This window comes from Crinia signifera, chromosome 9 (assembly GCF_055691185.1).
Source record: "Crinia signifera chromosome 9, ASM5569118v1, whole genome shotgun sequence".
Classification (NCBI taxonomy): Eukaryota; Metazoa; Chordata; class Amphibia; order Anura; family Myobatrachidae; genus Crinia; species Crinia signifera.
In genome coordinates this window covers 71,169,563-71,192,364 of record NC_139225.1, presented here as the reverse complement: position 1 = coordinate 71,192,364, position 22,802 = coordinate 71,169,563, and the positions used below count along the sequence as shown (strand labels likewise).

Genomic DNA, 22,802 nt, shown 5'->3' with positions numbered 1-22,802 from the left:
CGCAGCAGCACCGGCTCATGTCAGTGTCTGCAAGCGGAGTCCGGGAGCCTTCCGCAGCAGGCTCATGTCAGTGTGAGTGTGTAAGCGGTGCCGGCGGGAGCTGCAAGTGCCGACCGGCGTCCATCCCCAGGCAGCACAGTAAGAGCCCACCCCTCTCCCAAGTCCCAGAGGCGGCCGCGAAAATTCTTGTTTGGGGGGCTGGAAGGGGGAAGGGGAATCAAGTGCCGGCGGCCCGCAGCAATTGACTGCATGTGCCGCTGTGAACAAAAATTTAACCTGTCTGGCAAACGTTATCCCCCAGAGCAACAGCATGTAATCCTCACAGGCATTGAGCAGGTGATCCCCACTGGGCGTGAACTTCGCCATGGGAACAAGTATGCACCCCCCCCCGTGGCAAGGAGCATGTAACCCCCTGGTAAGGAGCATGTAACCCCCTGGCAAGAAGCATGTAAACCCCTGGCAAGGAGCATGATTTAACCCACTGGCACGAACATGTAACCCACTGGCACTGAACATGTAACCCCCTGGCACCCAGCAAGAAACCCCTGGCAATGATCATGTAACCCCTGGCAATGAGCATGCAACCCCTGGCAAAGAGCATGTAGGTAAGTGGCACTCATGTGGCATAATATGTAATGGGCATTAAGGCATGTGGTATAATATAAAATGGGCATTTTGGCATGTGGCCTAATGTGTAATGGGGATTATGGTGTGTGGCACAATGTGTAATGGGCATTACGGAGTGCGGTATAATATGTAATTGGCATTATGGCATGTGGAATAATATTTAACGGGCATTATGGCATGTGGCCTAATGTGTAATGGGCATTATGGCGTGTGACAAAATGTGTAAAGGGCATTACCAAGTGTGGCATAATGTGTAATGGGCATTACAGAATGTGGCATAATGTGTAATGGGCATTATGGAGTGTGGCCTATTGTGTAATGGGCATTATGGAGTGTGGCCTATTGTGTAATGGGCATTACGTTGTGTGGCATAATATGTAATGGGCATTACGATGTGTGGTATAACATGTAATGGGCATTTTGGCATGTGGCCTAATGTGTAATGGGCATTATGGTGTGTGGCCTAATATGTAATGGGCATTATGGTGTGTGGCATAATGTCTAATGGGCATTACGATGTGTAGCATAATGTGTAGTAGCTATCAGTTCAGAAGTGATACTGTCTGTGCTGGGGCAGCCATTAAATGGGCCTTCTTGCCATCAATACGCCCACCATCCATTCCTGCTCCACACAACTACTAGTGATTGAGGAGGTGGGAGGACCCCCAGAAATATCAGTGTATGGGGCCCCAAGATTTCTGTTGCCGGCCCTGCCCCATCCGTGTACCCCTAACTACCTAAAGTTTGGAAGTTTCAGCTTCCTGCACGACTGCTTCATTGCCATCCTCCACATAACATGGTTGGGAAAGGGCAATGTTGTGTAATATGCAGCAAGCCTGGACAATCATCACTTCTTTTGCTGGGTGGTCCTGATGACCTATCCAAACACCTGAAGCGACTTTTCAGCACCCCAAGGGTGCGTTCCACAACATTGCAGGTGGCAATGTGTGCATTGTTATAACAGTGCTGTGCAGGGCCTTCCGGGGAGTGCAGTGGTGTCATGAGCCACGGAAGACACCCATATCCTGAGCCACCTTTAAAAAAAAGATGAGGCCAGTACAGTATATGGTAGCATATGTGCATTGGTTTTGCATGAGCAAGGGGGACAACACCAATATTGAAAGAAGTCTGGTAAAGGAGAGGGACTGATTCCACCTATATATTGCACATATCAGAAGAGACTACACACTAAAGTGTCACTTTAGAGTAAAAAAAACAGGCACTATAGTACAGGGTACAGTTACTGTTGCTAATTAGTGGTTTTACAAACAAGCATACCCATATTTTCGGCAGACTGACATCAGCTTTACAAGGGATTGAGGGTTAGATTCATTTGTGGGTATAGCTTAAACACTATTGGCACACTACACAGGAGTGCAATAATTGTTTAGTATGTAAATGAATACATTGTAGCACTATACTTAGTGGGAAAACATTTCTATATATTAAAATGTACTTACCAAGTAGCCAGCCCTCCGGCATTTGGTGGTCCTGGAATCGGTCCCAGAGGGCTGAGTGACGCAGAATTTAGGCATCATGGCAGTTCCCTGGGAAGCCTGCAACCACACTGAGGATTTTTAGGTTGGCATTACATACCACCTGCACGTTCAGAGAGTGGCGCCCAATTGACTAGGGTTACCACCCATCCAGGATTACTCCGGACAGTTTGTAATTAAGCCTGGTGTTCAGAGTATGGACGGGTGGCGTTCCCAGACTATAAAATGTCTGGGAGCTGGGCACACAGAAGAGTCCGGCTGCCGTGCGCACACCTGACGCCCACAACACACCTGAGTGCGCACACTAGAAGTCCGTGGCACCATCACCTGCTGCTGTTGCGGGCACCTCGGCCATCTCGGCCGAGATGTCTGAGAGCGTGCTGTCAGCACCGAGAGATGTGATTGGCCGGCGCCTGTAAACTGGGCTAGGTGCGGGAGAGATGAGTCTGGGCATGTAGCAGCTGATGATGGAGGTGATGGACCAGCAGCAGACAGTGTTTGCGTATGTCCTGCAGAAAGGGGTGAGGGTGGCGGGTGTCCTGTAGTATGGGGTGAGGGCAGAGTGTGTGGGTGTCCTGCAGAATGGGGCGAGGGTAGTGTGGGTGGGTGTCGTGCAGAATGGGGTGAGGGTGGCATGTGCGGGTGTCCTGTAGTATTGGGTGAGGGCAGTGTGTGTGTGTAATGGGCATTACGGTGTTTGGTATAATGTGTAATGGGCATTATGGTGTTTGGTATAACATGTAATGGGCATTATGGTGTGCGGGATAACATGTAATGGGTATTATGGCATGGGTAATTACCTATGTAATGGGTGTGTGAGGTGTAATCGCCATTACGGTGAAATATTGCTGTCCATGTTATCCCTACTTTAAAATTGCGTCCTGGCATAACAGGTAATGGGCATAATGTGTAATGGGCATCACAGTGTGTGGCATAACATGTAATGGGCATTACGGCATGTGGTATACTATGTAATGGGTGTGACGTGTAATCAGCTTTATGTTAAAAAAATTTGGCGCATGCCTTAAGGGCATACTGCCCATGTTGTCCCTCCTTTAGAAAACACTGTAACTAGCATAACATGTAATGGGCATTGCGGTCTATAGCGTAACATGTAATGGGCATCACAGTGTGTGGCATAACATGTAACTGGCATTATGGTGTGCAAAATCAAGAATGAAATTGAAGCAAAGGTAAAAAAAAATCAAAAACATAAGACGGGTCAAGGGGCGGGTCAGTGGGTGGGCTGTGGGTGTGCCAAGGGGTGGGCCACTGTCCACGAATCTCTCAACACAAAGGTGGTAACCCTATGATTGACATAGACATGTTCCCTCACGTGCAGTGCCCGAAGCCCAATGTGGGTGCAATCTTTGGCTCCCAGCACGTTTGGGAATGCTGAGAGCCGATAGAAAGCCACCTTAAGGTCCTGCCACTCGTACTTACAATGTGGGAATCTGATATATGTGCGCCACAACTTCTTGAAACACTTGAGTGAATTACTTAGAGAAAGTGGCTTGTGACTGAGTGGAGCCTGTGGCCAAGTAGAGGGCACACATTAATTTCTGCAGCCCAGACATTGGATGATAGCTGGCACCCCCATAAGGGTCCAAATCATCTCTCGCCTGCTCATATAAGTTCAACAGGTTAGTGCTGCACATACTTTTTGTACTAGATCTCATCTCATGTCATCTCATCGCAAAACCAATGCGATGAGATTCGATATTGTATACAATATTGTATACAATAATTGTAACGTGTATCGGCACCTTTACATACATCATACCTCCCAACTTTCCCAAATACAGCTGGAAGGTCACATTATTGGGAGACTGTGCCACTGTCCCTGCCATGGGGGGAAGTGTCCTGTGTGTGGTGGTGGGGGGCAGTTGGGGGGGAGCTGGAGATTGCGCACCTAGTCACAGTATCTTTTTAGTGCAGGAAAGAGGTAGCCGGGGGCTGCCCAGCAGCTATGGGAGCGCTAGGCACACCCCGAGAATTAGAAAAACTGGGTCGTGGTGATAAGCCATGCCCCTTTCTCAAAACCACGCCCGCTCATCCGGTAGCCCTTTCTGGCCTTTGACATGGCAGGTCCCGATTTTAGATCTTCAAATGTTGGGAGGTATGTCATACCCTCCAACATTTGAATGTTAAAAATCGGTACACATGCGCAAAGGGGCGTGGCCAATGGTAAAGGGGGTGTGTCCATTGGTGTCCACTACTTTCCGAATGCGTACTGGACATTTTTATACTAATAAATATATATATATATATATATGTATATCAGCAACAAACTTAGCACCAGCCAAACCGGGGCAGCGGCAGCAGTGACCAATGAGCCAATCAGAAAAAAAAACACACAACGGAGATAACATCTTCCTTGATTTAGTAAATTCAGCCTAATTATCTTGAAAGATGGGAAGTTTATGAATATGCAACACCAGATTATTACAGGGTTCACAGGAGGCTAACCAAAACGCTTTCCTGCCAAAATAGTTGAGACATTAAACATCACACGGGGCCGGGCTCATGGTAAGTACATTATGGGTCACGCTCTATAACTAAAAAAAAAAACAAGTAGCCCGCTTCAGCGTTTATATTTAATACCTTGCCTTGCAACAGCGCCATATATGCCTGCCAACACCAGATACACCCATGCCGTGGATTTGCCCTCAGAAACAGCAGTGCGGGAGAGTCCGCCGGCTGCGTGATGTCATGACGCCGATGCACGCTGCCGGGATCCGCCGCAATGCACCCCTGGGAACGGAGAGGGTGCCGTAGTGGAGACAGTTTTTCTGCAGAATTAATGACCATTGCGTTCTGCACCGTGCACAATAAATGGAGAGGTCTGAATTTTTCAAAAATCGGTACAATCGGTACACTCCGATTTAGCCGGTACAGACTGTTAAAAAACGGTACTGTACCGGCTAAATCGGTACAGTTGGAGGGTATGGGTATGTATACATTACATGTGTTTTCTACATGTTCGCTCAGAGGCCAATTCAGACCCGATTTCGGCCCTGTTTTCGATGTTGGGAGGTTTTCACATGTACATGTGCAGTTATGTTTGAGTACACATCCCTTGGCATGCTAGGTCTAAATCAGGCCCCCAGTGAGAACAGCAGTGAATCTGCTTAGTGATTCTCTTGTTGATGGACACTTCACCACAAGACACTGAAGTACCGAATACTGTGGGGTACATTTACTAAGATGGGAGTTCTGTTTAAGATGGGATGTTGCCATAGCAACCTTTCAGAATCTACTTCTAGAAGGTTATAGCAGGAATAGGCGCATGCGTTACTGGACGTATAGGACGTTACTGCGTAAAGTGGGACAATTGGGAGGTATGGTTATAGACAGAATCTGATTGGTTGCTCTGGGCAACATTCCATCTTTAACAGAACTCTTGTCTTAGAAATGTACCCCTGTGAGCATGGACTTTGTATGGGCTATTTCACACGCTCTGGCCCCTGCCAGGCGGCGAAACCCCGCATGGCCAAATGCCATGCCGCACACAGTAGTTAATAATGGACACGATTGTCGCCATTCACACGGGACGGCCACGGCCCGGCTGCCCGGTTGCACCCGGATCCCACCACTGGAAGGGATGGCTGCCGGGCTGTGGCCATCCCTACCATTATAAACTGCTGTGGCACGGCTTCCTGGCTGTGGTACGGCTTCCTGGCTGTGCGGGGTTTCGCCCCCCGGCAGGAGCCGGAGCGTGTGAAATAGCCCTAAGGCTCCACGATTAAATTCTTAAAAATGTAATTCTTAAGTTATTACTGGTGCAGTAAACTAATGACTAATTAATAGATATAAGGCCTAAACAACACCATGTATGTTACCCTATGGATTTACTAATATATATATAGATTTTTTAAATCAAATAAATATTTTCACAAAATGACAATAAAACTGGTTCAGTGGCTGGAAATATTCTGTGTATAACTGGAGAACAGGAGAGGGCAGCAGCGCAGCACTAGCAGCAGAAGCCCAACATTTCACAACCTCAACATTTCCTTGCAGACGTATAAACGGGATACGATCATGGGGTCGACATTATGAAGGTCATCATACATTAGGTCGACCACTGAAGGTTGACAGGGCTTATTGACACCTAAAATAGGTTGACTTGGCTAAGGTCGACAGGGTCAGATGGTCGACACAAGCATTAGGCCGACAATGGGAAGTTCAAAATTAGTTTTTAATTTTTTTTTAGCCGACCTGTGCCAACACACCCTACCAACATACCCTACCATCCCCTACGGCATGGTGAGAGAACACGATAGTGTACCGAGCGCAGTGAGGTACCGTGCCCGAAGCAGACGAGGGGCCCCGGTACACTTAGATGGTGTCTATGTCAACTATGTTGTCATTCGGGGGAAAAAACGTGAAAAACTCATGTCGACCTTTTGACTGTTCACCTTCTCATTGTCGACCTAATGCTTGTGCCGACCTTCCGACCCTGTCGACCTTAGCCGTGTCGACCTTCTGTTGTCAACCTAATCTATGTCGTCCTTCATTGAGTCGACCCTATGATCCAAACCCGTATAACCTCCAGTCCAGATATCATTAAATGGTTTCTGGCAATATAAAATGCTGTGTGTACGGCATATTCTCAATATGCCAAAACGTGTTCAAAAGAGACATTGGGGGAAATTTACTAAGGTAAAATCGTATAGAAAATTGTATTCGTACAGCAAAATACGATTCTTTTTATGCGTATTCGTATTTTCAGGATTTACTATCCTGAAAATACGGTGATGTGTATTCGTATTCATGGTGTAAACATGGCGTATTCGTATTTTTGTTATGAATACGAAAGAATACGACATCGATAGAATACGCCTATTTTTAACATGAAAACAACGTACTTTAGTCATTTTCTAACAATTCGTATTAGTAAAAAAACCGAATACGAATTGTAAACGCATACGAATCTTAAAAAATACGCCTTGATTTGGAAGTGTATTTCACATCTTAGAATTTTACACATGAGGAAAAAATCTGAAAATAACCCCCAGCTGATCAAAATCACAAACGTGTGACTTATAAAATGCCACTAAGCACACATACACACTTTTACAATTATTTATTTAATTTTACATTTTTTTACACTGCAGCCTGCACGCATCTGACTGATCCATGCAAGCTAAAACCAATACGAATTTGTATTTAAAAATACGAATTTGTATTTAAAATGCGTATTGGTATCAGAAAAAATACAAATCAATACGCCATCGGATAATACGAATCAGGCAAATACGACTGATTAGTAAATTATCCTCCGGAATATGAATGAAAATACGACTACACCAGTCGTATTCATTCGTATTCATCCGTATTAAGAATACGAATACGATTTTTTGTATTCGTATTCTTAGTAAATTTCCCCCAATGTGTCTTGAACTAAAAAGTTCAAAAGGCGGGGGACGTGGCCTTGCGGCATATGGAGTAAGACGTGTGCCTGCGGAGCTCCTGACCAATTGATCCTGCCTTGCTCCTGATTCAGCATGGGAACTCCCCGTTTCTTACTCACTGTTGGCTGCCTGCCTGCTGAGTCCTCCGGTGGCCCCCTGGACGTCGGGATGCTCCTCCCTGCTGAGCTTTTCCCCCTGATCCGTGGATCGCGGCCTCCTGCTCTGCCGGCGCCATCTTGAAAACAGGGAGAGGTGCGTTGCTGCGTGGCTTCTGCCCACCTCCACTGCTGCTGTCCCGGGACTGGAGAGGTGGGACGGCCACGCTGATCCTCGCGGCCACACCCCCGCTGACCCGCCGGAACTCCTGGAGGTGCCTTGACGGTGAGACCTCCCCGCCACCTGGCCTTCCAGCACTATCCTGGGAGCGGAGGTGGTGCGGCGCTGTGCGGCTCCTGGGCCGCTGCTGCTCCTGCGGTGCCTGGACCGGGGTGACACCCCACATCCTGACTGAGCCCCTGCTGTGGCCACCGCCATTTTGTGAGGAGCGGGATAGAGGGATAGAGTGTGGCCGTCTGACACTCACCCTGCCCTGCTACTGTGCCTATTCTACCTCCACTGCTCACCATACACTGCTGTGAGGATTCAGAACTGCCGCAAACTCTCCAGGTGAGTTGGACCCCTGCCACCCAGATATTGGGGGGGGGGGGGGGGGGGAATATATTGCATTTCCATAGGCACATACAGCCCCTGCTGTGTGCCAATATAAGCCTGCCCTATCATGCTACATTTTGCATATAATATAACTATTGTCCTCTGCTGAGCAGGCTCTGTGCCCATGCCTGCCTTCATTGGCCTGCTAATTTTTGCCCTTTGTTACTCGGTCTAGTGCTCCTCAAATCCTCTATGTGTGTAATAGACTATGAGGTCTAATGGTCAAAGGACAAAACGTCTTCTGCGGCAAAACTAGCCAAATTTGCACAAACGGACCAGCAGCCGGCCTCCTCTGCTCCTCCCTCACCCTCTGTTCCTGACATCTCTCCCCCCTCCGAGGAGATGGCGTATTCCCCTGAGGTGACCATGATACAGATTCTACAGGCCATCACTGACTCAGAGAAGGGCCTTACCGATAAGGCGGCAGAGGTACAAATTGATATTTCTTTTATTCGCCAAGATATGCAGAAATTGAGGAATTGGGTTGGGGAGATCGAGAATCATATATCTACCCTTGAGAACTCATATGACCCCATCCCCAATCATATATCCTCCCTGGAATCTCAGATGAGGCTTGTCAACTTAAACTGATAAAAGGTTAAAGGGACACTCCGCAGAAACAATGTCCGTTTGGTGGGCCTCCTGGAGAAGGCGAATGGAGCAGAACCAGAATCCTTCCTTGAATCCTGGTTGTTATTTCTATTTGATAAAGATGCTTTTACTCCCCAGTTTGCAGTTGAACGTGCGCATAGGGTGCCCACCCGCCCACTGTCCCCTGATGCTTCCGCCCGAACATTTATAGCCAAGTTTCTGCACTATAAAGATCTGGACTCTGTTCTACGACTTGCCAGAGTAAAAGGCCTTCTGGAATATGAAGGTCAGAGGGTGGCTGCTTTCCAGGACTTCTCGGCGGAGGTTCAAAAATCCCGCTCCCACTTTGCCCATGTTAAACAGCGGCTACGCTCTCTACAGCTACAACACTCCATGCTCTACCCTGCCTGTTTGAGGGTGGTTGCTGACAATCGCACTCACTTCTTTGACTCCCCGCGGGCAGCCTCTACATGGATTGACACACAAATGGCTCAATGAGTGATTCCCCCCCGAATATAGCCTACTGTTTTTTATGTTGATGATTTGTATGATGATTACATGGTCGGTTGATGTTGGGATAATATTGTCGATCTTATATAATAGGCTTGTCCACTCTTGTCTACGGGGTGGTGTTCTTGCCGATTAATACTACTTTTGGTCAGGAATGCTATGTTCTTTAGGTCATATTACTAGTTGCCCCCTAGGGGTTTTGCTACTTTTCTCTTTTAGAGTGGCTCTCTATTGAGGCCCAGTTACATTGTTTGTTTGGGATACCAAAGTATACCTATGTTTGGGTGGGTATGCAGGATGAGATGGGTTGGGGTTTTCCTTTTTTATTTTTCATATGTTTTGCTGTTGTTTATGTTTTCTTTTTTTATTGGTGCATTGTCTTGTATACTGATGTGGTGGTTGGTTTGTGCATGGGGCGTTGTGGTGGCCTGGGGTAACACGTGATTATTTGCTCCTTTACGTTAATTTCCCTACAACTATATTATGGTACATATTCTAGCGTGGAATGTTAGGGGCCTGAATGACCGAATTAAGCGATCCCTGGTATTAAAACAAATTAAGTCATGCTCCCCAGGAGTGGTGTGTCTCTTAGAGACCCTTCTTGTGGGTGGGAACGTCCTTGCTTTAAAAAGACCCGGGGGGGGGGGGGGGGCTGGGCCTTTCACTCCACCTTTCACTCAAACTCTAGAGGAGTCTCCGTATTTTTAAATAAAAACTTAGGTTCTACTTGCCATAAGGTTCAACTGGATCCGTCGGGTTGTTATGTTTCTCTGGCAGGCTCCTTTCATAATGCGCCATTATTTATGCAGGACTTTCCCTCTGCCCCGGTCATATGTATTGGAGACTTCAACGCTGTTATGGATGACAGCTTGGATAGGTGTTGTACGACACTAGTGGCAGGTCAGACTGGAGCTACTCCCTTTGCCTGCCTTATAGCTGAACTAGGATTAGTTGATGTTGGCGGATCCGTTATCCATCTGCTCAATGCTTCTCTTGCTTTTCAGGTGCACATGGGGTCTTTTCGTGCATCGATATGGCCCTGGTTTCCAGGTGGCTGCTCCCCTCTGTGAATGCCACAGAGTATTTGCCATGGGGAGTCTCTGACCATTCCCCTGTACATTTATCTCTTGACCTGGAGTCTCCCAGGGGGGCTAGTTTCTGGCGTTTCAACCCCTTTTGGCTGACGCAGATGGGGGCGGCCTCTGAGCTACTGGCGGCCTGGGATGAGTTTTTTATTAATAATCCTCTAGACACCGATCCCTCCTTAACTTGCGATACATATAAGGCTTTTTTGCAAGGCTCCCTGATTTCCCATGTCACCTGACTTAAATTGCAGGGCTGAGGAGGAGTTGGAGGGACAGAGTGCAGAGCTTGAGCAAAAATATTTGAATACTGTGTACTGGGACCCTCCCATATAAATCTAGAGCTACATACTCTACTACAGAGCTGGCTACTTACTTGTCTAATATTGTTATTCCCACTCTAGTCCCAACTCTAGACAATTTCTGGATAACCCCTTTACGCTGGAGGAGATTGAACTCGCCATAAAAACCTTCCCTAATGCTAAAGCCCCTGGCGTAGATGGCCTCCCCATTGAATTGTACAAAACTCATAAAAAAATTTTTGCCCCCAAACTATTGACCCTGTTTAATATGCTCCTGGAACATGGCTCCCTCCCTCCCTCTATGGCGGAGGCCCTGGTGGTGCTCATTCCTAAACCAGGTAAGGACTCCTCGTCTCCTGATTCCTATCGTCTCATTTCCCTATTGTCCACTGATATTAAAATACTGGGATAACTATTAGCTTTACGCCTAAACGCTGTGATACTTGCATTAATACACTCAGATCGAACCGGCTTTATGCCAGGCAGGTCGACTGCTCTTAATCTTTGCCGTCTTTTTACTTATTTACAGTGGGCCAGCGAGGACATGACTGAAGCTATTATAGTGTCATTAAATGCCGCTCGCGCTTTTGACTCCATGGAATGGGTCTATTTGTGGGAGGTACTGTCTAAATTTGGTAAAGGTCCGAACCTTCTGGCCTGGATCAAATTGGGACTCTGGGCCTGCCGCTCGGGTGGTGGTTAATGGTTACACTACAGATTCCTTTGCTTTGGAAAGGGGAACTAGACAGGGATTTCCCCTATCCCCTTTACTTTTTACCCTGGCGATAGAACCACTGGCGTGCCATATTAGGGCCTCCTCACTGGTGATCCCAATTTGATGGTGGCTTGGCGCAGCCTGACATACGCTTGTACTATTTAGCTGCCCAGTTGACTCAGCTAGTGGAATGGGTTGCACCTGGTGATTATGGAGACTTACCTGTTGCTCTCTTAAGCAGGGTGGGTCTTCCCTTTTCGCCATTGCAATTTCAATTGGCTCGTACGCCTCCGATCTCTCCTTCACCAGGCCCGTAGGGTGTGGGTAGGAGTGGAGGTGGTACTGGGAGGCCCTAGACTAGACGCTTGCTCCCCCATTTGGAGAAATAAAAATTTCCCCAAACTTTATAAATTGAAAGATGGCTGGGGTTGGACATCCTTTGGAGTCTCTGCAATTGGCCTGGTCAAGATTGGATATTTCACTCCTTTGAACAATTAGTGACTACTTTTTCAGTCCCTCGTTACTACTTTTATAAATACTTACAGCTCAGAGTGCACAGTGCGGGGGCACCGCTCCACAAATCTCTGAATGGCCTGTTCATGCTATGGTCCGTAAAGATGAATCTCGGCTCTGTACTCCTCTCCTTCTCTGGAACTAAAAAGTTAAGTGCTTTACGCACTAAATGGGTGGTTGACCATTGAGGATAAGGATTGGAGTTCTATGGTTGCCTCCCTGAGGAGTGCCACAGCATATGCCAGGTTCCAGCAAATCCAGCTATATATTCTACACCAAGTTTACTGGACTCCGAGCAGACCGCTGCAGATAGGCGGTACTGTTACGGATGCAGGTCATAAATGTTCAGAGTCTGGGGCTGGTTTCTGGCACTTGCTTTGGCTATGTCCATGCATATACTCTTTTTGGGAAGCAGTTACTCTTAGTATCCGAGATACTGGAGTTCAGGTCCCCCTCATTGCCCCCCGTATTTGTACTTTTGGTCTTGATTTAGAGGAGCTCTTACCTACTCATCTCAGACTATATGTTAACAACCTTCTCACTCTAGCACTTGTCTGTATTGCTAGAACCTGGATGAGCCCGGATCCCCCCACTCATGCTATGTGGATCTCGCTGGTTAATGTCACCCTCTCCCATGAACGTTTTATGTACTCTAAACGTGGATGTGAAAGTAAATATAACAAGGTCTGGGGCCTTTGGTAGAACTCTTCGCTGTACATCCAAGACCATTCCCCCTACTTTGCTCTACTGTCCTGATTATGTGTGCCTTGACTGGGTGCCCCCCCCCCACTACTCATTCAAAGAACCTATGATAGTATATGTCACTCAGGTATACTCGAATGTCACACATATACCAAATATTTGGACAATGTACCATTGTTAATTTTTTGAATTGTACTTTACTTTTTGAATTATACTTTTGTGTGTATACAAAAATTCATCAATAAAAATTACCTGATTTAAAAAAAAGTTCAAAAGGCATCAGAGAATCTCCGCGTGAGTGGGCACCATTACACATACTGTATATTGATATACATTTCTTGTATACAGAGATTATAAACCAATATGATAAATGTGAGATACAATTCAAAAGCTCAGTGAATAAATAATTTATGTGTTATTAACTAAATAATAAAAGTATGGCCAAGGCTCAGGCCAATTATCATAAAAAAGGGATAAAATGACGGTCAGTTCTATGTTATACACAGAGCAATATATACCTTTACAGTATATCAAGTATGTCATTTCCCAGGAGAGTCTCCAAAATGTCAAAGTTTTTAGTGAACCAAGCAGAAATAAAGCATTGTTTATGGGACTGCTGAAGTATTCTGGAGTTTTGGACAAAGTTGCTGCTTGTTAATCCTGGAAGCTCAGAGCATGCTGAGCAGGGCGTAAGTACTGGACTTACAGTACATTACTTGGTCATTTGCCTTTCCTGCATCTAGAAAATGTTATCACAAATAAGTAGTTTGCCAGAAGGTGATGTTTCTGAATGCTGATGCTGAATAACATTAAGCACACCATAACAAACATTTATTTTAAGTAAATTATTTTTAATCAAAACAAGATCTGCAACATTAATGGTTTTCATTAAAAATATGTAAAAACAAATAGCCTTTTACAATAGAAGACATGTAATAAGGTGCAAGAAACCAGAGGTGTGGGAGTTTGTCCGTGAACAGCTGCATTTTTAAAACCGCAATCATTGGTTTTGTCTTGTAAATGTCTGTGTGTTATTTATGACAAAAAGGAGGTTTGGAGTAAACTGTTCTAAGCGGAATATTTGTCACAATTTCCATTTTAAAACAAATATGCTATTTTTCAAGTATTCAGATATAAGGGAATATATTACTTTTTAAAGTAATACCTAATGAATCATATTTACATATTTTGTCAGTGGTAATAAAGAAAAACTCTAAACAAAAGGATAAGACAGATAATGTGGAAAATAATAATTTCTTATAAAAATGGTTAAAATGTATAATAGAAAAATGATAATATCATCATTATATACATAGGAAGGGGGGGGGGGGGGGGGATTCAATTAGCCAGGGTAAAAAGTTTTTTTTTTTGCAATTTCTTGCCCAATGATCTTTCATAGAACATTTAACTATGTTTGAGCAAAAATACCCAGAATCCTAAATAGGTTCCCAGATCCATGTATTTTCACTGCATTTAGAGGGGATTTATTTTCATTTCCTCATGGCAGGTGAAAACAAATCCCTGGTAATGCTGGATATCGGCATCAATTGAATTAACCTCCGAGGTCAATCAGCCATTATAATGTACCCCAGCTAGGTGAATTCCTCCCATAGTAACTCTCCTTTCAGTCTGTGCAGTAGCTTCAGTATTTATTTACCCTTTAGCATTTCCTTAGCAACTGATGTCAGCGTTACAACAATTTAAGACAATGAGTTAAAAGTCTCCTGGTTAGGTGGCATTCAGCCCCACACTGATGTGCCTAAACAGTGGTCAGGTGGCAGATCAATTGTATGTAGCATTCTTCATATCCAGCACTATACAATCAGGATCTTCACTCACAGTACAGAGTGGCTCACTGTAATTGGGCTTCAAGTTGTCTACAGCTTCTTTGGATACCCCAAGCCACTCCTGAAAGAAGTAATGACTGTTAAGTGCAAATATTTTTTAAATATGATTTATGATAAAAAAAAACCACATAGTTCTCACAAATTTTCTCAATACAATCTAATTTCCCTATGTACTAATGGAGTCGCTCTCATTAGAGCGGCTCCTGGTGATCTGATCGCCATCCGCCGTCTGTCGCCAGCCTGTGCCTCCCCAGAATGCTGCCTGGTTGCTCTGTTTAGTAGTAGTACGTTTATTTATAAGGCGCCACAGCTCCGTACATAGCAAACAAAAAACAAATTACAAGGTAACGTACAGGGTGAGTTGATAAAATACAGCATAAATAGGGGTATAGCTGGTAGAACTAAAATCAGCAACAGTTCTGATGTAGGTGTGGAAATTGTCGAGGAGACTAAAGATGAAGTAGAGGAAGGGAAGAACAGGACAGGAGCACAGGTGAGGTAATGAGGTAGGGTGAGTACGTGAGGAAGGAGGGCCCTACTCATAAGAGTTAACATACTAAAAGGAGGTGGGTGGACAAACGAAAAACAATAGGAGAAGTAGGAACCGATGGGAACGGAGGCAGGATAGGAGGATCAAAAGAGGTTAGGAGGAGGGATAGGCTAGTCGAATAAAGTGTGTTTTGATGGAGCGCTTGAAGGAGGTAAGGGAATCAGAAAGCCTGATGGGTGGCTGGAAGTTGTTCCAGTGCAGGGGGGCAGCGCGAGAGAAGTCTTGGACACGGGAGTGGGAGGAGAGCCCAGAGAGAAGGATGTTGCAGTAGTCAAGGCGGGAGATGACAAGAGAGAGAGGGGCCGATTTATTAAGCTTGGAGAAGTGATAAACTGGAGATAAAGCGGAGAAAAGGTAAAAGGAGATAAAGCACCAGCCAATCAGCTGTGTTTGAAAAAGATAGTTGGGAGTTGATTGGCTGGTGCTTTATCTCCTTTTGCCTTATCTCTACATTATCTCCAGTTTATCTCTTCTCCAAGCTTAATAAATCTGCCCCTCTATGAGAATTTTGGTCACATCAGTGGAGAGGAATGGTCTGATGCGCGAGATGTTGCGTAGGTGAAAGCGGCAAGACTGTGAGAGAGCACGAATGTGGGGGGGTGAAAGAGAGGGAGGAGTCAATGATGTGATTCACATTGAGAGTGACAAGACAGCATTTTCTACTGCCTCCTAAGAAGCTCAGGAGGCATATGCCCACAACCCAATCTACCCCAGTTTGAAAGGCCCATAGAATTGAGGGGAATGTTGGGCACCTGCTCATTGAGTCCATACATTAAGATGGAACTGCCTACGGTTCCTGTACAGTTATGTACACATATACTGTACTCAGTGTGCAATTGGGATAGAAAATGTTTTGTTCCTAACCAGAATTACCCCTCCCTTTTGGTACCTGACTGACATCACAATCTGATTGAGCAGCTTACCAACAAATGTGTTGTGTAGTTGAGAGAGGCATAGATGGGTCAGCATTAGGAGGGGTTGCTGACTCCTGAGTGCCATTGGAGAAGCCAGGGGTATCTCCAGGTAAGCTGGCTCTCAGGTGATGTAAGCCATTATCATGTGGCCTTACACTGGGCTATTAGACCCAGACATATATATTATTGTTTATGGGATGGGTTTGGGAGTGTGGTTCCCCCTGTGTTGGTAGGGCTGGTCTGCTCCAGGTTAGCACACCCTAACACTTTATTAACACTTATGTTTTTCCCTATCACATTGTATGTATTATTTTAATCACACCTTCACTCCCATACATAGCACTCATGTGCTTCTTATTAACCTTTACTAACTTTCATTTGTGTGCTGCCCTGGAGTAGTCAGCCTGTGCCGGCATGTTGGGGGCCCACAGCCCACACCCATACCCAATATTAGGGACCCCCATTGACACAGAGACGCCTTGATGTACGGCCTGGGGGCTTAGCCCTATATCTGCAGATATATGCAACCAAGATCTCTGTATTATCTGATTATTATATGTATATTTCTCACTTAGTGTGCAATTGGGATACAAAATGTTTTTTTCCTAACCAGAATTACCCCTCCCTTTTGGCACCTGAGTGACATCACAATCTGATTGAGCAGCTTGCCAACAAATCTGTTGTGTATGTCCACATATACCTGTCCACAAATTGTGCCAAATAGCCAATCTGGCACGCTAATAGCCACGATGGTGATCAGATGCTACGTCTTCAGATGCAGCACTGTGATCTGCGATGCCAGTAGAAGGTGTCTTTGTTACTCAGATGCCCAATGAGGCACTAGAATATTTTCTCATCACTGCTGCAGCTGCAATGCAAATGGCATCCACTTCCGTATCAGTAGTACACTATTTATGAGAGAGTACTCAAGCAGAGGAATCGCCACCCATGGCGGAGCACCTTATACCAACCTGCCATAAGACACTGAAAGAATAGGGGTCATATGTGCAGACATGTCTGCATCTACTGCTGAACTACAGTACACAGCATGTTCTCTTTATGGGGCCTGCATATGTTACTGCATATGCGATTACTAAAACTGCGAGTGCCGGCGATGTGCTGCGGGAGGTATTAGAGAATCCCATTCATTGTCTTATGTACAGGGCAATCAGACCCATAAAAATGATAGCACTCATTACATTGAAATCAGCACAAACATCCATTAACTACCTCTTTAAAAATAAATCGATTGTGAGTCTGCATTGTTGCTGGGAACTGACTGCAAATATCTATGTAATGTGAATAGATTTCAGCAGTCACACTTCAATCGTAATAGTATCAGGGGAAGGTTTCAGAATGGCTGCAAGTCATCATCAGTTCTTATTCTGCACTGGAGGTCTAGGGACAGATTAACAATGGGGCAGATGGATCTATGTAAGTTACAGATGAATCCGGCCTTACTGTTGCTGGCGAATCGCCAGCAGCATGCTGCTGGTGATCCGCCAGCAACACAGCGCTCCAACTGACTGAGACGCGCGTGCGTCCCCCACGCACGTGCGTCTCAGTATCCGGGCGGCGAGGCGGACGCAATACTGTCCGCCTCCCGCTCGAGGGGGCTGAGGGGGACCTGAGGGCACTGCGGGGGGGTGCGGTCGCCCGGTGTGGGCACCGGGCGACCGAGGGCAGCACTGTCGGAAGGGGCGTCACCTTCCGGCATACAGATGGCGCGGGGCAGGGGATGGCGGCTGGCGTCGCCATCGCCATCCCCTGCAAAGATGAATCCCGCTACATCTGTATATCTTTCTGCTGAAATCTTATAGACTGTTGGTTTAAGTATTTATTTACAGTAACTCTATCTAGATTGCTACAAGTATCTGTTTGCTGTAAATAGTCATACAGGTTGAGTTTCCCTTATCCGAAATGCTCGGGACCACGAGCATTTTGGATAAGGGATTTTTCCGATTTTTGGAATATATTTTTTTAACGTCCACGGCGGCCTTCATGATCTTCTTCAGCAGTCCCAGGGGTGCATTGCGTGAGTTTGCAGGTACGCCGGCGTCACCGCTGAAGAAGTTCCTAAAGGCCGCCATGGACATCGGGGGACTTGGTAAGTATGAAAAAAGGGGCAGGGAGGGGGGGGGGGGGAAATATATATATATATTCTTAAAAAAAACACAGTTTTTAGAATATTTTGGATAAGAGATCTCCAGATACGGAAGACTCCACCTGTAATGTACTTATCTATATTTGCTGTTATATCTACTCTTTGTTGATTAAATCAGTTTTTGTGCCTAAAGCCACAATACAATAGTATATACAGTTGTATACTCTTTCTGAAAGTTATTAATGTGTGCATAACCACACCAGAGGTATTTTATGCTAATAGACGCAGTTTGCACCTGCAACAAACTATATTATACTGTTTAAGTTATATAGTATATTACACACCGTAGGAACTTCCCCCCCCACAGTACATCAGGACAGGTGATAGCTAACAAGCATGAAATAAATTAGGCCTTACGTTTATTCCTCAGCTGTCACCTGCAAGACGCCCCCCAGTCCTGGCACACAAGGCTGCAGCCTAACTAGCCTTATGGTTAATTAGGCACTGCCTGTGGGTCACAGTGTCCCGTGGTGGTGAAGTGGGGGGGATTTTGAAGTGGTAGATATCACTGCCATTCTGCTGAACAGACATGGTCAGTGAATAGATGCATGTGCATGGAACCTATCATTATGGGGAGGGGAGCCAGGGGCTGCCCAGCCCCTCAGGAAGCACTGTGCATACCCCCAAAATGACAACAATTGTGGGGGGGGGGGGTCAAATCACAAGGCCCTGTACCTCCATCCAATGCCCCGCCCTCCTACTTGAAGCTATGCTCCCTTTTGGGCGAAGGAAAATATAATTTCATTTATTTAAATTCAACTCTGCATAAACTGTTTATTTATATATATATATATCTATATATCTATATATATCTATATCTATATAGATATAGATATATATATATATATATATATCTATATATATATATAGATATATATAGATATATATATATATCCTACAGATTTTCCAGAAACTGTGTACCTGAAAGTCGCCTCTGTAGATTTTGAAAAGAGCCTCAAATTTTCTCCCAGGGTTTGGAATTTGAGGAACAAGAATGAGCCAAATCCTAATTTAACAAAAAAAAGGCTGACATTAGGCATAACATGCAGCAAACATTGACAAGAGACAGTGAGAATATACATGAAAAAAGAACATTCCAAAGTTATAGTATACGCCCCAACATTACAGACCATCCACTAAGGCAAAGCTACAAATCGCAAGTTTCTCATAACTGGAAAAATCCGGAAAACATCATGTAAAATACATTCCTTACACAAGAAGAAGAATTTGAAAACAATAGCAAGAGAGTAGCACATTGTTGTTACGTTGCTGTCGATAGCATGTTAAGCACTTACCTCTCCATTCTAATGAGAAGTAACAGAAGTAACAGCAACAGGCATGTTGAAGTAATGGAGATAAGTACCGTCTTGGCAAGTGCTGTTAATGGCTGTCCATCTGAAAGAACAAACATATGGGATTATAAATTGTAGACATGCTAGAATGCTATCTTCTGGTGGTGGAATATGTGCAATATTAGGAGCACGGTTGAATAAACTAAAGGACGTATAGGTTCTTCAGGTACTTTGAATATAAAAAATTCACTGGAAAGCTTAGCAATACCCTGGGAAAATAACTGGTACCTGACAGACCCCTGTTGTATGAAGGAGGCCCTGATTCCGGCCTCCTCATGTGTGCAGTGAGGAGGCCCTGATTCCATTCTCCTCATGTGTTCAGTGAGGAGGCCCTGATTCCATTTTCCTCATGTGTGCAGTGAGGAGACCCTAATTCCATTCTCCTCATGTGCTCAGTGAGGAGGCCCTGATTCCAGCCTCCTCATGTGAGCATTGAGGAGGCCTTCATTCCAGCCTCCTCATGTGTGCAGTGAGGAGACCCTGATTCCAGCCTCCTCATGTGTGCAGTGAGGAGGCCCTGATCCCATTCTCCTCATGTATATAGTTAGTAGGCTCTGATTTCAGGCTCCTCATGTGTGCAGTGAGGAGACCCTGATTCCAGCCTCCTCATGTGTGCAGTGAGGAGGCCCTGATCCCAGCCTCCTCATGTGTGCAGTGAGGAGACCCTGATTCCAGCCTCCTCATGTGTGCAGTGAGGAGGCCCTGATTCCAGTCTCCTCATGTGTGCAGTAAGTAGGCTCTGATTCCAGACTCCTCCTGTGTGTAGTGAGGTGGCCCTGATTTCATCCTCCTCATGTGTGTATTGAGGAGGCCCTGATTCCAGTCTCCTCGTGTGTGCATTGAGGAGGCTTTGATTCCAGCCTCCTCGTGTATGCAGTGAGTAGGCTCTGATTCCAGACTCCTCCTATGTGTAGTGAGGTGGCCCTCAGTTCAGCCTCCTCATATGATGTCAAGCATTCATGTAAGAAGACCTATCTTTCTCTTTTATAAGAAACTGTAAATAAATAACACTGACGGTTAATTCATTGTATGATTTTCATTCTTCATGTTTAATTAAGTATTTCACACACTAAGATTTAAAGTAAATCAGCATGGAAAAATCCCACGGAGAAAGTTTTGTACTTTGCTATTACTTTAGTATCTTTAATAATAATAACTCTGCAGTTATAGTCACATGGCAGATGATATAGAGAGCAAAGAGACTTTGGGGGAGACCACTTAACACAAGAGTCTGAGAGCATATGTCTATGCCTGCCAGCCATAACTGTTTGTACTCCAGATTGACTTTGAAATTGAGATATTAATTTTAGGAGGAGGTAGAATAAAAATAACCCGTGACATGTAATAGGATGAGAGATTCAGAAAGTGAGAGATTTAGTAAGAAATCTCCAGTTTATTTAAAGCGGCAATCATTTACACTGCAAAATCAAACTGCTTTTGCATTGTAAATGATTACCGCTTAAAAAAAAACCTGGATATTTCTTACCAAATCTCTCATCCTATTAAATTCCCCCCCCAATATGTCTAAATATGAACTTGTTATATTAAGAAAAAAACTGATATGAGAAATTTCTACTTTAAAAATTTGCTGCTATCAAAGTCTAAGCAAGAAGCAATTTAAAATGTATTCTTACATTCCATGTAATATTTGTAATCTGCATTGTAGGGGTAATGTATGTTGGAAAATACAATAAAATGTACTGCGCCATGTATAAACGTCTCAATGCAGAGTTACTGTAAGTCTTTCCAATTTAAGTGGTGTGAGCTATTCAATTATTTGTACTGTACTATTTCAGATGCTATTTTCATGTGCTAATAAATCCACCTGATAAAAAGTAAATACAAAAGGGTCAGAAAATGAAACATTTTGTATTTTGCTAAATCCATGATGCATTGCGGGTGTCCTAGAACAATTCTAAGTTTCAGCATAAAAAGCTACCCAGTATTTTCTCAATGCATCTAAAAGCAGAAAGTGTATTCCCTATATGCATAGGTCCTAGAACAGTGGGGGCAGCTTGCACACCCATAAGAAAAATTGAGCGGTACCAAAGTGCTGGGTTGAGGGGTGTAGTGTGGCTGCCTTCTACAGGCAGTGTCAGGAGGGAGATAATAACCTTTCTGGTTCAACCTTCTTACTCCACTCTGCCCTTCTCTGCCTTATCTGTCTTCTTCCTGGGCCATCCTTCTGTACCCCGCTCCACCCCTACAGTGTGGTTAGATACTATCGGTTGGCCCCTTCTCTTGGACCAGCCCTGCACCCATCTCTTCTCCCACTTCATATGTTCTTCACCAGGGGCGGATTGGCCGACCGGGAAACCGGGCCGTTTCCCGGTGGGCCGGCGCATTTTGGAGGAGTAGCGGCTGCCCACCCTCCCTGGCTGGGCCGCCGAACCACCATCTCCGTGGTTACCAGCAGCGGCCGCAGCAAAATGCTCTAATTAAAGATGGCCGCGGCTGGCCTTGGCTGTGCCCAAAGTCAAAATGGCCACGGGAGGGCTGGTGAGCATTCGCGGGCGCGCACAGCTCCTCCCGCGGTGCTTTGCTTGCCCGGCCCCAAAGTCGGAATAAGGTGGGGGCTCCAGGACAGTGGCGTAGGAATGGGAGCGGACTCAGCGGAGCAGTGACCGGCCGCAGTCACAGCACGGCAGCGCTGCTAGTTCCTACTTCCTTATGTTAAAATCCGAGTCCAGTGGTGCTGTTGCCTGTAGGGGGAGCTTGAGGATGCAGCTACTCAGGCATTACCTGTGAACTGCACTAGCCTCGGGAGTGACAGAAGCTGAAGCCCCTGAACGTATTTTTAATCCTTGTGAGCCTTCTATCTTTCAGGTATCTAGGGGCTCTGGAAGCTGGTAGAACAAGGGGTGGGACTGGCTTGGCCGAATTTCCGTAGGACCGTAAAAATGTCTATTTTGTGGTAAAACTTCTGCGCCTTCAGTGTTGGCATAAACAATTATAGCAGTATTGTGACAATCCTTAAAGTGCTTTCTATGTGCGTACCAACAAGTATCAGGCAATATCACACGTAGTAGTGTATTTCACTCCAAGATACTCCTTCATCCATTTATTTTCAGACTCCGCCGATTGCGTAAGGGCATTCGATTGCGTATGAAATTTCCAGAAGGAGATTGTTAGGAGTTTACAAAAAACCGTTTATATATGTGCAAAAAGGTGCTTCCTTACAATAAAGTGCTTGTGCACGTGCACTAAAATGTTAAGGGTGAAAAACGCCGACTTGAAAGGGGGGGCGGGGCCACGGCGGTGCAGGTGTGAGCAGGTGAGAGAGTGAGCTCCCTGACATGCAGTAACCCA

General features: G+C 45.4%; 1 protein-coding gene across 1 annotated transcript in view; it reads right to left on the bottom strand.

The window, feature by feature from the left end:
* Positions 1-13,531: 13,531 nt before the first annotated feature.
* Positions 13,532-22,802, bottom strand: part of IL2RG (interleukin 2 receptor subunit gamma) — a 57,659-nt gene continuing 48,388 nt past the window's right edge. Inside the window, exons 7-9 of the mRNA XM_083159192.1 lie at positions 19,437-19,536; positions 19,063-19,147; positions 13,532-14,574 (exon numbers count right to left, since the gene is read on the bottom strand). Of these exons, the coding sequence (XP_083015318.1) occupies positions 14,449-14,574; positions 19,063-19,147; positions 19,437-19,536 (311 nt within the window). The 3' untranslated portion in view covers positions 13,532-14,448. The remainder of the gene's footprint in view (positions 14,575-19,062; positions 19,148-19,436; positions 19,537-22,802) is intronic.